The sequence below is a fragment of the Xiphias gladius genome, chromosome 18, assembly GCF_016859285.1.
Source record: "Xiphias gladius isolate SHS-SW01 ecotype Sanya breed wild chromosome 18, ASM1685928v1, whole genome shotgun sequence".
Lineage (NCBI taxonomy): Eukaryota > Metazoa > Chordata > Actinopteri > Istiophoriformes > Xiphiidae > Xiphias > Xiphias gladius.
The window spans coordinates 25,134,261-25,149,401 of record NC_053417.1 but is presented as its reverse complement, the minus strand read 5'-3'; the positions used below and the strand labels follow the sequence as shown (position 1 = coordinate 25,149,401).

The following is a 15,141-nucleotide window of genomic DNA, read 5'->3' as shown; positions in this document are numbered from 1 at the left end:
AGTACCTTTGCTTACGTAAAGGACCTGAGTACTTCTTCAACCACTAAGAAGAAAATATTAAAAATGTCCCATTAGCAAATGTACCTCAGGGGTTCAAATGTAAAAGTACTCAGTGCAGAAAAATGGCCCTTGTTGAGTGTCATAGTAATGTATTTTATTTTATTGTATTCTACCTATGAGCAAGCCTGCGTTTAGCTGTTGTAGTTGTTCTGCTATCCAGTATTTTTTTGGGGTGTCAGAGAGAGACACACACACACACACACAAGCGCGTTAGCTGTTGTAGTTGCTCCCGATCCAGTATTTTAGGTTGGGGTGTCAGAGACACACACGCACACACACACACACACACACACACAGTTTAATTACCAGAAAAGATAACACACACAAACCAGCTGTTTTCATCAAGATGTTGTGTACGTTAACATCAGTGGTACTAAACACTGAGAATGCTTGGTAATCATTATTTTTTTTAACAAAATTCTCTAATAACGCCATGACCAGTTATTAAAGTGAATGGTATTTGATATTTGATATTGATATTTGATTGGAAATGGAGTTAATGCTTTTTATTTGGCTTTTTCTGTGTGTGCGTGTGCATCCTCAAACAAAAGAAAAACAAAACAACAACAACAACAACAACAACAACAAAACCTGACAGAAACTTTTGTCATTTATCAGTTTGTGTGGCGATGAATTTCAACACAAGAGGGCGCCGGTGTCCCGGCTACGAGAAAAGGAGGCGCGAGGTAGAGTTAGTCAGACTTGCATGTAAACACAGACAACGTTTATTTCAATCCACCTTTCAACAGAGCTTCATGTTCATTCAGATATATTAGCATTTTTGCTTCCGCAGCGCGGACACGGCAACACAAGCACTGCATTTTCATAGCGGCGCCGCAGAGTACGCTGAAACAAAACGTCCCGAGGGGCTACGCCAGCGTAGCCGATGCAAAATACAACACAGTCACGTCCAAAAACAAACCGCTCATCAAGGGGGAGAACAACAACTGCGACTTCCGGACGTTGGAGGACACGTAATGGGAGTAAATGCATGCGTTACACACAGAGAAAACTTCGTTTCTGTAAAGTGTCGATGGAAGTGCTCCAGCGATCGGACACTGGCAGAATGAGACAGAGCAGACAAGTGACGGTTTGTATGTATAAAAAAAAAACAGAGAGAAAAACAAGTGCTTGGCATTTCATCCAAAGTTAAATCTAACACTGTACAAAAGCAATGCTATATTTATACACGTTTATGGGAGGAAAAGACCAGCAAACCCTCATAGAACAAAATCCTATCAAAATAAAAGTCTGATCTGAGAACGGTACAAGACTCTTGCAGATATAACGCGGCTACTCTAAACACTGAAGGATGAAGAAGAACAGCATCACAGGATTTCCTCACTTTACTGCACGTCAAAGGTGACTGGGTACATTCCTCTGTGGAATAAAACAGACTGGGGGGGGGGTGTTATCGCGGTGGAGCTGATCCCTTTAAAATGCATTAACAGTGTTATTTATGTTACCATGTTCTCCTCGGGATCAAACGCGATGTTGACCCCCCCCCCACCACCACAGGTGCGACCATTTGTCTGGAAAAAGTGGCCGCGGCACTTGTCCAGTACGCGGCGTTGTTCCCTCTGCCACTACCTGAAGGAGTGTCGGAAGTGCACGCTCCTTCGTTTCAGCTTCTCGGGGTTGTGCGATGCCATGTGGGAAAATTCTCGGAAGATGTCCAGGTAGGTGGCGTCTCCTGATGGGGGGGGGGGCGAATGGAAAAGAAAAAAGAATGGTGAAAATGATGGCACTGGCACGAAAGAATAAAGGTCACAGTAAAAAAAACAACCTTTCACAGTTTGCCTTTACTCACAAACCTAATGATAAAAACTAAACTCTTACATTTCACAGAGCTGCAGGGGTCCGTTAAGAAGAGACCCCCCCTGATGAAATGCACTGCGGAAGCAGAGCCGAGCACGCCCCTGTTTTCTAGTAATGACACATTGGCTAAGGCGGTGTGATTAAGAATACAGGAGCCTGGGTCTGTTATTTGCAGCTGAACACTTGACAGGATGTTTATTATCAAGGGCGCAGAGAGACAACATGAATAAATCTGGCAGTCACTATCTAAACATCTTCACTCTCAGACGAGTGCAGAGGATGAAGAGGGCAGCAGCAAATTGTGCTTCCATTACAGTGTTTCTCCATATTATTTCATCACCGTTGACACATTTATACACTATAAATGAAATAGAAGGGGGTGTCAATTAACCCTGCCATTTTTTTCCTGGAGATTTAAAGATGCCACACACACATACCACTAAATAAACTGCAAGGGGATTTTTAAAAGAATGTACAGTATGGGAGATGTAGGGCGTGTGATTGCTTTCCTTATCAATTAATTAAAAAACAATGGCTGTTATAATTTCCCGCAGCCCAGTGAATCGTCTTAAGACGCCTTTGTTTTGTCTGCCCCACAAACCCAAAGACATTCGGTTGCCTATCATGTGCAACAAAGAAAAAAATGCGTCAGATCCTCCGATTCGAGAGGCTGGAACCAGCGAATGTCTTGGTATTGTTGCTTAAACAAATCGATTAAACTGATCAATCGATTATCTCAAGTTGAGGCTCCAGGGGCTTCTTGAGTGTTCGTCTTCGACGTGTGAGAAATAAGGGCCCCGACTGTCACAGAGAGAAAGGTCCGGCAGCAGTCTTTCGAAAAGGGTCAAAACATCTTTTACGTGAAAGTTAAGAATACAAGCAACGGGGAAAACAGACAGCAGAGGAGCCCTGGGGCAGAAAAGCCTGATGAATGGAGGGGCAAAAACAGGCTGAGGCACCATGAAGCTTCCCTCTTTCAACTTTCCAGACACTGAGCCTTTACTTTTCTTGTGGCCATGGTAACCGCTGGATCTACAGGCATAACAAAAGCAGTCGAAACTCTTTTGTGTCCCCTGAGAGCTCCCAGGCTCGGCTAATTAAAAAGGGGAATGAACATTCCTGGCTTACCCTGCGTGTGTGTCTGCGTGTGTGTGCGCGTGTGTGTGTGTGTGTGTGTGTGTGTGTGAGAAAAATAGCGAGAGATCAGTGAGTTCAAACCGTAAACACCTAATTTTAACCTGCACCCTTTGGCGTTTAGGGCTACGAGCAGTACAGAAAACTAGAGATGAAACAGTTAGTCGATTAACTGATTAATCATTTGAGTCACTGAGTGAGGATTTGCTGCGTCTTTTTTTTTTTTCTGTTTTATATCATCGTAAACTGGATATCTTTGCGGTTTTGAACTGCTGTTTTTTTTTTTTCTTCAACATGTCACTTTTGGATTTGGGAACTTGTGCTAAGCATTTTTAAACATTTTGTGACATTTGGCATTAGACCTCCGCATAACACACTATAATGTAGTTGGAAGCAGATATTAGGGCGTCTTCTGCCATTTTTCAGTGTTTTCCTCCCATGTCGGAAAGTTACTAAGTACTTTTACTCAAATACTGTACTCAAGTAAACTTTTAAGGTACTTGTAGAATATTTCGATTTTATTTTAATGGGTACACTACGACTAGCCATAGAAAAAAAATCAGGTCTATCCTTATATGATGATTTAAGGACCACACCTCTTAGTAAAATGTCCGCCTCTGATTAATTCGTCTGTGTGGATGATTATAAGTTTTAGGAACGGAAAGTTTGGCTCGTTGGACAGAAGACAAAGTTATTTGATCATAATGTTATATGTAAGAAGTTATTTTCATGTCTGACCCACGGTTCACCAGTGCAGTGTTATTTTCTTGGCGTCTCCGTGTGTGATGTGCCACTTGTACGTGCATCACACCATGAATGTCGTGTGTGTTAACACACACAGGATGCCATGGCAACGACCCTGGTTTGATTCTAACCTGGCCCTTTGCTGCATGACGTGTCCCCTTCTCTCTCTACCTGCGCGTCTCCGCCATAACTTTTAAATAAAAGCAGAAAATGCCAAAAACAATACACAGTCACACTCTGAAAGGGGACATTCTGCCCGACGAGAACTTTTACTGATTATTTTTTTGTACTTTTACGTTTTTATTTTTTCTTTGAATTCAGTATTTTCACAGACTGCTGTTGCTACTTTAACTTTAAGTAAAAGATAGTACTGTACTTCTTCCAGTGAATGATTGACAATATGATACAACACAGTTGTAATCACATAAAATATGTCTTCATATTTAGTCATATCAATTAATATTGAACTACTTCTTATAATTCTCTTATCTGAAATATGCCTTTATTTATACATGAGTTTTCTTCACTCTCATGAGAACTCCATCAGCTGATGAAGGCCACAAGATGGGGCTGAAAGCCCTAAAGGAATGCAGTAAGTGGACCTTGAGTTAAAAAGTTTTGGTCAAACCACTATTTCTGAGGTCAAGAATTAATCTTGGAGTTTTGAACGCATTTATGAACAGTTTTAAAGCCACCTGTGAATCACCTGTACATGTGTATAAACACTTATTTAATGCTTTATAACGTACACATATATATAATTTAATATGATTACAGCTGTTCTACTGTGTTATGAATCCTTCATTAACCGTTTTTACACCAGTTTCAAATACCTGACAGTGATTTATAATTGTAAACACTTTCCTTATATCTGTTTATGACTACATTACAGTGTGTTATAAACCAGTTATTAAGTATCTATATACTACTTATAAATTGCTAAATAGGGGGAGGTTACATAAAATTAAACATTATAACTAAGTTATTATGTGTTTCTTCAGTCAGTGGAAAAAAAAACATTCATCAGAAACTAGAATGTCAAACTCTCTCCATGCATATTCAAAAAACGTTCTAGTTTCTACACTAAATGTGTTATAATATTTAAAGTACTTGATCCATAATTAGTGCACCAGCAGCGCATGAAATTAGAAGTTTGTTAATTCTGTTAGATGTAGTAAAAGGCTGCAAGAGCCTGGCAGAGAGCACTTAGGAATGAAGCAAAGACGCAAGGGGAGAGGTTAGGCTTTTAGTCACATCTTCCATTTATTTTCAGTACCATTTGAGAAGACACTGGGAGGAGTTATTAAACAAATAAAACAAACATAGGTAGCAGTTAGTGTTAATATGCACAGGTACTGTGTATTCAGAGACACGCGTTCTCTTACAATATTCAAAGAAATTGTACATATAACAGTCATAGACAGAAAAAATACAACAAAGTTAAAAATTTGCATGTAAGAAGCAAGCAGTTAAAGTGTTAATAGTTTTTAGTTTATATACACAACAGTCAACTTGTTGACGTACTGACGGATACACTGTAGACACATTGTACTGTACAGGATATAATCATTCAGTGGCTTGATGTAAATGATTGGTTGGTTAGTGTTGACATCATTCATCTAGTAAAATCTGCTTCCTGTGAACGTTTGTAAGGTACTGCACTAAATAAGTAAAGGCTGGATAAAGAGAGACTGTGTGTTTCAAAGTGCGTTGGATCTATGACTGACGAAGAGAGAGAGGGAAAATCAGTGAGTTGATCTTTCTGTCACCGCCACATCCTTTGAAAACACTTCAGCGCTAAAGGACTCCCACCACGTGGTGGCAAAATACAAGCTAGGAACTGTATGGAAATGATTACGGAGGAAGACGGAGTCAGGAAACGGGAAGGGGTTATGTATCATTTCCTTTCGCGGAAGGGAAAGTGGTCTGATTTTTCCTTAAACTTCATGTAAATTGGCAAAATTTTGGGGTGAAATCAATTCATTCAAATGGAAATACCATGATCTGTGGATTCACTCACGGGGGGGGGGGATAAATCGGCAAGAGTTTTTCACGTCAAGTTCAACTTTGGTGAACTTTGACTCGCGTATTCGCACCGTCGAACAATAGCGAGCCGCCTCGACAGTGCTGACCTTTGAGGGAACGTAAAGCCAGAGAGTCCAAAATGAAGGAAACTATCGTAGCTCATTAGCTACGTAGCACCGTCCACTTTCATTTAACCTCCTCTGCTGGAGTAAAAAATCCTCCACAAAAGGGCAATGAACTGAATAAGCTTGTGAACTTATTGTCCCTTTAGCAAAGATGCCAACGAGCTTGCTAAGGAACAGGTAACGCTAAGACAGCTAGCAAGCTCGTTAGCCCAGAGAGCTCTTTTTTTTCTCCTTCAATAAAATTTCTCTATTGAATGAAACAACGTACAATCAAGAAAACAAAATGAGGGGGGAGTAAATGTCCTAGTAATTAGCAACAACCTCGTAGAACTATTGTGGCTGACTAGTGCTGAAATCTTCCCGGCCAGCTAGCATGTTAGCGGTTGGCTCAACCAGCTGCAGTAGTTCACCAGCTAGCTCCGCCTGTAGCTCCTACATCACTGGAGCATCTGAAGCTACTTGCTACTTTCTGTTGTGACCAGACTTTTACATTTCATTTCAGAGTTTTCTTGCAACATCTACCGTTTTATCAAAATAGTTGCGTGAAAAACATGCTTTTTGTTTGCACCGCTTGACCTTGAAGGTGGCGTTTTGACATATGCAGAGGACAATAATCATGTCTCGATGTCGGGGCTTAATATTGTTGTAGCTTGCTGGACCAGTATGTCCGTTTTGAGACACAGTAGATGTGAATCTTTGTACTTAGTAAGGATCGAACATCATCTCTCTAAAGAGTGCCCCATTTTTTTAAAATTAGAACAAAGTCACCTTTTTTCCTACCGTGGTAAAAAATGTAGAGAATGTTCACAACCCAAACTGTTAAACCTAAGGTTAAAATATTACAATGCTGAAGCCTCTTATCAGCCACAGAGCTGCTGCCTGTGCCCTGTTCATTTATTCAGAGGCAGTGGTAATAACTGTTCTTTTAGTAGCTCTTGATTAAAAAATTAAACAAGATGCACCATTTGCCATGTGACTGTATTTTTGGCAACTGCTGATTGCCAATTTGTCGCCCAATTTATTGGCCACTGAAATATTACGGGTTGACTTTGAGAAATTAGCAGGGAGGATTTTAAAGTTTTTTCTAAGTCCAGCAGAAGTTTCAAGTCAAATATTAATAAACCTGAGGAGGACATTGCTTTTTTTTAGTTTTTTTTTTTTTTTTTAAAGTAAAACAAAGTTCAGGAAAAAAGTTCACGGCCTACTAGGAGAAAGAAAATGGTAAAAATACTTGCTGGCTCTCTGACAAACTGGGGTCTCTGGTCTTTGGTTTGAACTAAACTCCATAGCATCGCTAAAATACGAGCGAAATCTTTGGGGGGGGGGTCATTCATCAAAAGTTTTTCTTTAAGCTAATTTTTGCCTCAGATAACATGTCAACGACACCGCGGTCAGTCACAAATGAGGCTGTTCAGTGCTCTAACTGGCAGTCGTCTCCAGCACATCACTGTATCACTGTCATTCACTGTGAGCTACCAAGGGGCTCAATGAAAATGAAGCATCAGACCTGACATCATTTTAGAGCATAACTGGGTTCCTTAAATTCAGTTTTGGGAAGTGGCCGAGCTGAATTTGCGCCAATGGCCCGCCAATGAAAGACAGTGGGAAAGGGGTGTTCGGTCTAATGATTTCTGTCATGAATGTCATTCCATGCACTGTTGTTGTTATGATTTGGCAGTATATATAATATGGATATTAACATTATTCATCAATACTAAATGTCAAATATTCACATACACTGGGTACAGAAGTAAACAAAAGCAACAGGGCTTAGGAAGACCTGAGCAACAGCCAACCCATGCACTATAAACAAAGAACAAATCTATTATAGGCCTAATCATGAAACATTAGATTACCATAAACAAACATTTTAACGTACAGATACTGTATATACAGTAATACACGCTAGTGTGATTTATCAAAAATGTCCATCTTCCACTGCAGTTTGCTCTGCAGGATTACGCCGAGTGATTATATATTATGAAACTGTGGAGTATTGGTTCTCTTTCTCATAATGAGAATATAATACTGGCGCTATGTGTGAGTGCTCAGCGAAATAAAATCTAACAAAATATATCCAGCTTAAAAAAATACCATCTGCATTGTTGTCAAACATAATACAAAAAAATACAGATTATCTGTACTGAAATAATCATTGCACTATTGCTCTGGGATTTTTGTCATAAATTAAAAAAAAAAAAGCAACAAAAAAAAAGCAAAAAGCATTCAAACCTATTCCGAGAAGAAAAATAAAATGAAGGTACATCAACATAAGAGCTAAAAGAAAATTCAAAACACTGTTGGTAAGAAAAAGTGCATAATTTCGCTTTTAATTAAACATAAAAGCTTCACTTGATCAATCTCTCGATCAATACGGAGAAATGATTCCATGATCATTTACTCTCAGTCACAGTTATCAAAGCCTCACGGTTACCCCTTCACGACCGTCACAATGTAAAAGAAAGAGCGCTACCGCCATTTTGTCGCAGGTGCATGAACGACAGACCCTACGGTAATTGAAAGAAGCACAGCCAGATCAGATTTAGTTGATCACAGGCACGGGGATTGGCTGCGTCACCCTGTACTCGTCAGTTTGGCGTTAATCCCTCACTCATCTGTGCTACAAGTACTGTAGAGACCTGTGAAGTGGGAGGGCTGGTTCCAGAGGTGTTTTTCCCCCCATTCTGTATTTCCCATTTCAATTTTTTTATTCATTAAGACTCTTCTGGATGGTGTAACACTCATATAGGTGTACGTTATGACCATCGGTTTCAATTATTTCTACTTTGTTTCTGAGAAAAATCATGTCCGGTCCATCATTTTGGCACGGTGGACGGCTTTAAACACTGCAATACCCATGAGCCTCGGCCGCCGTCCAGCTAGAGGTGCGAACTTATTCCAAATACTTCGTGATTGCAGTTTGGGAACAAAAGACGGCGCCACGGTCGCTGAATTCACCCAAAAATGACCCAGATTTTTAAAAGCAAAATTGTTTAACTTGTTCACTTTATGCTCTGTGATTGGACGTTTGTTGACGAAATGCCCCTCGGGAGTCGTAGTTAACTTCTACGCCGAAGTTCTTATGTACACAGACTTTGCCTTTTTTAATCACAGAGCCGGACATTTTCTCATGCATGCAAGCTGTTAATATTTTGTACTGGTGATTGAACCCGGAGATTTTCATGCTGGTCCGAGCCAGAGAAGAGCTCTTAACTCTGAGTCACGTAACACTGTCTATGAGAAAAACGAACGGGACTGTTACTTCCAGAACCAAGGGCGCCCAGAGTATCTCCTCCCACTTAGCCATACAATGACAACACGATGAAATTAAACCTAGAACTGTTGGGACAAATGTGCCGTTGCGGGTCTTTGGTTCAGAGCACCCTGTACCCTCTAAAACCTCCAAATAAAGGGCAAAGTTGGTCCCGAATACACTGCTGATGACTTTATTGTGGGTCTACTGATTGCTTGACACTAGTGCTTCAAGATAATCTTTTTTTTAAAAAGGTGTCTAACCCTTCCCTGGCAGTGATTTTTCAAGTCGGCTGTGATTGGACTGATTGGCTTTCACTACAGCTCATCTACAATGATTTTTTTTTTCTTTTTTTTCTTTTTTTTTGGCAAAGTCAGTTGCTCAAATCTGACATCATTTAAAGGAGGTTAACACTGAGTTCTTGTGTGATCCTGAGTGGGGAGCTGAGTGCTGGCAGACTCGGGTTTTCTGGTCTAAAGTAGACAGACAGTGCTGGGGAGAGGAACACTAGAAATATTCTGGATATATCCGATGTAGAGATGAAGTTAATCTGGTGGTGAAAAAAGTCCCTTTTTCGAGAGAGCAAGTGGAGCGATCGAGCTCGAAGCACACGATCCCCAACAGGTCTTTCTCTGTCGGTCAAATGACTCTTGGCACCCCCTGCACTGGTTTTACACTGCGGTTCAACCTGACCGGGCTTGATTCTAGCACTCTGCTATATTGAGACAGATAAACTCCTGAATGCATTTCTTATACTGTAGCTCAGTGGGACTGCTGGTTGGGTATTGACCTGGCTGTCCAAAGGGTCCCTCCGACTCCCGCATCTCCTCGTTCATCCTGGCCAAACGCAGCCTGAAGAGCAGAGGGGAAGGACAAAGAGAGAATGAGCAGGGCATTAAAGAGCTCATCAAAGCTGGAGAATTTTAAAATGAAAACTTTAAGACAAGTATGTACGTAGATGAACATACAGTGTGACTATGTCTGCGTTGGCTTGCTGTACAGCTATGCTCAAAGGATCCTGGCCATCCTCATCCCCGTCGTTCTGTGTAGCTCCTCTCTTGAGGAATAAACACACCTGCCTGGAAATACGAGGCAAACGGAGATCAATCACAGCAAACGCAACATCCAGCCAGGTTCTCATTTTCAAAAAAAAAACAAAAACAAAACTGTGCTCCGTACGTCCAGCTGAGGGACCAAACAAATCAAACAATCACTGTAATTCAAAGGGGCAGTTGCAGACAACGGGCCTCAGGCGAGAACGCGTTCATATCAATCGTCTTTAAGAGTCTAAACCTCTCTTACTTTTCTCAGTCTCTCTTTCCTCCAGGGCTAATATGAGAAGTGGTCAAGGGGGACATAGCAGTCACAGAGATATTAGAGAAGAGAATATCATAACCAACGGGAGGTGATGTTACAGTGTCAAGTGCTAAAAAAGGATGTTTCTCCGGCGACCTGAAGAACTTGAAGCAGCTGTCGGAGTGACAGAGTTTTCCTAGTAACTACTGAAACGTATCAGCCGCTACGTCAAAATATGCCAATAAGAATAAAATCAAAAAATCTCAGTAAATTGGCAGCCATGACGATGGTGATAAGTTGAACCGGAAATTAATTTCCCAATAAGTTTGTTTTAGGTATATATTTTACTTTAGTCGATTTTGGTTCCATATTTAATCCACAAATTCATTCAGACGAAGGATTTTTTTTTGGCCACTTCGGGGCAGAAGAAACAAGTCGTGAACACAAAATTGACATATCACCTTTTAAGTTAATGGTCTCTACCAACCCCTAAGGGAAATGCTGCTAAGTGCTGTACTAGTATGTTCACCAGCCAGTCTTTAACTTTGTTGCTCTACCGTTTTGTTTCGAGCAGGTAGTGCACCGTGGGTTCTTTAGGGCTTTTTTTTTTTTTTTTTTTTTTGTTGAAAACAGCTGCCTGCTTTGTCTGGAAACAACGTTGATGGCGCTGAGAGTGAACCAAAACAGCAAAGTCACTTGCCATAAAAATATATAATCAATATTTTTAGATGGTAATATAAAAATATTGATTAGAGCAGCTTCAATTTACACCCTGCAATATATTTAAACTGGCATTACATGCGGAGAAAAGCCTGCTCTTCACCTCCTTAGGTGACCTGGGTTTGTGTCAGTGTATGTAAATATTACAAATCAGCTTCGGTAGCCCTGTTGAACTGTCTGCTACGTGGCGCCGGGCAGGTAGTGTTCAGCGGGTTTTTAGAGCTTTTTCTCTGAAAACAGCTGCAAACGATGTCACGAGAGCCGTGAAAGTAAACCAAGACATTAAAAGTTGTGGGCCGGAGAAGCTAAACAATGAGTTGAAACTCCCTATAAAGCTCCGTGAAGCCAAGGGGAGCTGCAGAGTCGGCTGATCGTTCTTTTTGTGGGTTCATCGCTACCAGTGATGCTTGTCACATTGTCATTTGATACACTGACCTTATGAAAACATCGATTACAGCTGCTTTAAGTCAAACAGCTGACTCCCTCCTGTGGCGACACGCAGACTGTCTGTACATTACTCGGATGACAGGTCTGGACCACTCAAAAGATTTTTTTTTTTTTCTCGGTACCGATGAGAAAACTGGCGAATGCCACAAATTCTCTTTAATCACTTGTACGTGTAGCCTAAGAACCGAATCTGTCCGTATGAGTGGTTCTTGCATGAGGCCCATTGTGTTGAGCATCACTTCAACAGAACACGTTTTACTGAAATGGAAACCGTGTGTGACAAGCGGTTACAAATGCTACCAATGCAGCCCGGATTAAACCGTTGCCTCCTGCCTCATGACTCACCCCGTGTGTCCCAGATATGTGGCATGGTGCAGGGGGCCCCTCCCTCTTGTGTCTCTTTGGTTAACGTCAGCGGCGTTCTGAAGCAGGAACTCGCAGGCGATCAATGAACCCTAAAATAAAGTAACAGTACCAGTTAGCTCAGCACCGACCACAAAATGCTGCCACTGATTTTGGGAGTTTCGGGTTCCCGGCTGCCGACTTGTGTCACAGGGCCATTTCTGGTCATTTCCGTGTCTTTTGGAGGGAACTGATCTTTGCGTAGTCGAGGATAAAATGATATTTCAGTTCAATTCAATCACTGGTTTTTGTCAAGTAGTCATCAGCACACATTATGTCAATAAGTGTCCCTGTTATGAGTCTTATACTGGTTTAAATCATATTTTGGATATACTGTCGTATTGAGCATGAGAAACCTGGTTATTAATATTATATATCGAGGTAGAGGCATTATCACTATCAGACTGACTTTTGATTGTTTTGGGCACATTTTTATGGTCCAACTCTGATTTTAATTCATCCATCACATTTTAATTTTTGTTATTATGTGAAGCAATTAAAATACTTGACTTAAAAATGAACAGCCCTCCAACTAAAAAATAAAACTTCCCTCACGGCTTTCCTTAGATATTTTCCTATAATATTTTGTGTAATATCTGGACATCAGTGGCAGCTCTCCAGATGAGGGGGCTAAACCGACAGATGACCATTTGTCATACATGTGAACTTCAGCAATTTAGTATTGTTCTGCCATAAAGTCGGGGAACTTGCCAGATAAAGATAAAAAAAAAAAAAAAAGACGTCAAAATCTAAGGTTGCAACATCCTGACTTTTTGTCTTTTCTAATAATGGGATAATTCCCCTTTAAATCTTTTTGCTCTTTTACTAAAACGTTAAACAAATACGATGCTTCCTATTCGACTAATATCTGGTGCTGCTCACCCCAATCACTGCCTGTATGAGGGGCGTCTTCCCTTCGTCCTCATCGTTGACCAAATTGACGTCGGCCCCGTGAGCTAGTGCTTCAGCCATGACGGGCAGGTTGCGGGCCTTTGAGGCTTTGTACAGCAGCGCTCCAGGAAGAACGTCCCTTATGTCCTCCGGGTCCGACGTCTCTGGCTCGGCCTCCAGCTCTGCCTCACCACTCGAGTCCTCGGACACCTCACACTCTGCGGATGGGGAGAGGAGACACGATTTATTCCTGTGGCTGCTGATGAAAAGTGCGGGGCTGCACTTGCATCTGCAAGCAAATCAATTTCACTACATAACATTTTATGTCCACAGTTTATACATAAAACCAAAGGGGCCATCTGTTAAACGTTCCTCTACGGGACTCACCCTCCTCTGTGACGCTGTCCACCACCGAGCCAAACACCAGGATGTCTGTGCTGCCATCTGTGCTGCCTCCCAACCCGCTGTCACTGCTTAGGCCTGCCGGACCAGGAGACGCCAGAACACGGACACATTAGTTGCCGCTGTCTCTCTCAGGCTGATTGGTACTGTATAAAGGCACGCTCTTTTGCAAGCTCGAACAAAGAGTCCGCTAAACACGATTCAAGCATCCTATCCACATGCCGTCTGGTTTTAATCTGGGTAAGAAGGCTGCTAAAGGTGCGAGTATCATGCAGTAGCTTGTGAAGGGTGAATATATTGCCAGACTAAACAGTGAGTCGCTTACTTCGAGGCCCAGATCCTGTATCAAAGTAAGAGAAGAGAGAGTCCAGCTCATCGGGACAAAACAGGGAGTCTCGTCTGAACTTAGCAGCAGCTGTGAGAACAAACATAAGCGAAAGTGACAAGTGAGGACACCAGAAAATAGCATTATAATGGACTACATTTGTTGGACCAGTATACTGGCCACAGTTTGTGCCTCTCATGTATTAACAGTACATTTGAGTCACATTGCTAAGTATCAAATTTTCCCAGAAATACATAACAGGCAAATTTTGAAAGTGTTGTTTAGCAACAACTACCTTTGTTCAGAAGATACTTCCACAACTCTCAAAGACTCTTCTAATCATCTGACTGAAAAAATCTGTTCATCTTTTTGTGAAGTACAAGCAAAATATTGACTTTTTTTTTCCAGTATAGGAAAATTAACAGTTATTTTTCAAAAACTGACTCTGACTCTCATTTGTTTCATTTTGGGCAAACTGGGACCATTAAGATTGTGCCGAATTTGCCATCAGCAGTCCCAGTTTGCCGTGTACCCGTGGAAGTACAGACAATTATCACTGGATCACTTTGATAATGAAGAAAACTAAAAAACGTGACGATTCTCTGGCAAGTTCCCTGGCAAAGACGTCAGAGATAATGATATCCTCTGAAAGTGTAAGTCACACTGAATCTAAAAATATGGGAATCATGCCTGCGTGTTCAGATTTGACTGAGTTATGACTTCGACAAGGAGGACGATCTTAAACGCAAATAGCAGGAATCTGGCACTAAAGTACCTTAATTGCCTCCATGAGCTGTGTGCCACCAAATCAGGAGTATAGACTACAATAAATAACTTCCTGCTGTTTTCAGACACCAACATGCACCAGTCCCTTTCACCTCATGCTGTATATTTGCCTCATGTCTCTCCTTCCGTGACCCACTGTAGAGGCTGGCCTCACAGTTTAACAAAACCTCTTGTACATACCAACATGTTGTACGTATTGAGCTATGAGATATGTCATATCTTTGAGGTTCCTGGAAATACCTTTAGAGCAGTGGTAAGCTTTGATAAACGACCGACCTTCTGTATTTTTCAAAAACTTGCTGAGTATATATCTTTCGGAAACTCAGGTGTAAAGGTAGTACACGAGAGGCACAAACGGGCTAAAATCAACGGCTTAAACAAAAACGAATGAACCACATCAGTAGAAAGCTTTATTCTGAGTAGATACAAACAGACAGAGATCAGTTAAACTACCTGAGGAGAGGGTAGAAGGTGAGGTGCTTCCGGGCTCTTGTCGGTATCTTCGCCGTGTTTTGGGTACCGTGGTGGCACTGTTGTGTCTCCGACACTTCTTGACACTCCACCGCCGCTCTGGCTTCCTCTCTCCATTGATGAGTATCTCTGTGGAGCCCAGCTTCTTCAGGAATTTCTTCTCTACATACTTTGCCTTAATCCAAGCCTCTTTTTCCTGCCTGCAGGGGACCACGCCACATATGACGGATGTTGGTGTTCAA

General features: G+C 41.5%; 1 protein-coding gene across 3 annotated transcripts in view; it reads right to left on the bottom strand.

Annotated features, from left to right (window-relative positions):
• Nucleotides 1–799: 799 nt before the first annotated feature.
• acap3a (ArfGAP with coiled-coil, ankyrin repeat and PH domains 3a) overlaps nucleotides 800–15,141 on the bottom strand; it is an 86,328-nt gene continuing 71,986 nt past the window's right edge. The window contains exons 18-25 of one of the 3 annotated variants that reach the window (XM_040152803.1): nucleotides 14,882–15,099; nucleotides 13,643–13,732; nucleotides 13,303–13,404; nucleotides 12,907–13,133; nucleotides 11,968–12,077; nucleotides 10,128–10,238; nucleotides 9,950–10,011; nucleotides 800–1,753 (exon numbers count right to left, since the gene is read on the bottom strand). In XM_040152803.1, coding sequence (XP_040008737.1) covers nucleotides 1,647–1,753; nucleotides 9,950–10,011; nucleotides 10,128–10,238; nucleotides 11,968–12,077; nucleotides 12,907–13,133; nucleotides 13,303–13,404; nucleotides 13,643–13,732; nucleotides 14,882–15,099 — 1,027 coding nt within the window. In that variant the 3' untranslated portion in view covers nucleotides 800–1,646. Of the gene's footprint in view, nucleotides 1,754–8,149; nucleotides 10,012–10,127; nucleotides 10,239–11,967; nucleotides 12,078–12,906; nucleotides 13,134–13,302; nucleotides 13,405–13,642; nucleotides 13,733–14,881; nucleotides 15,100–15,141 lie in introns of those variants that run through there. The other 2 variants (XM_040152805.1, XM_040152806.1) reach the window with 2 other exon arrangements.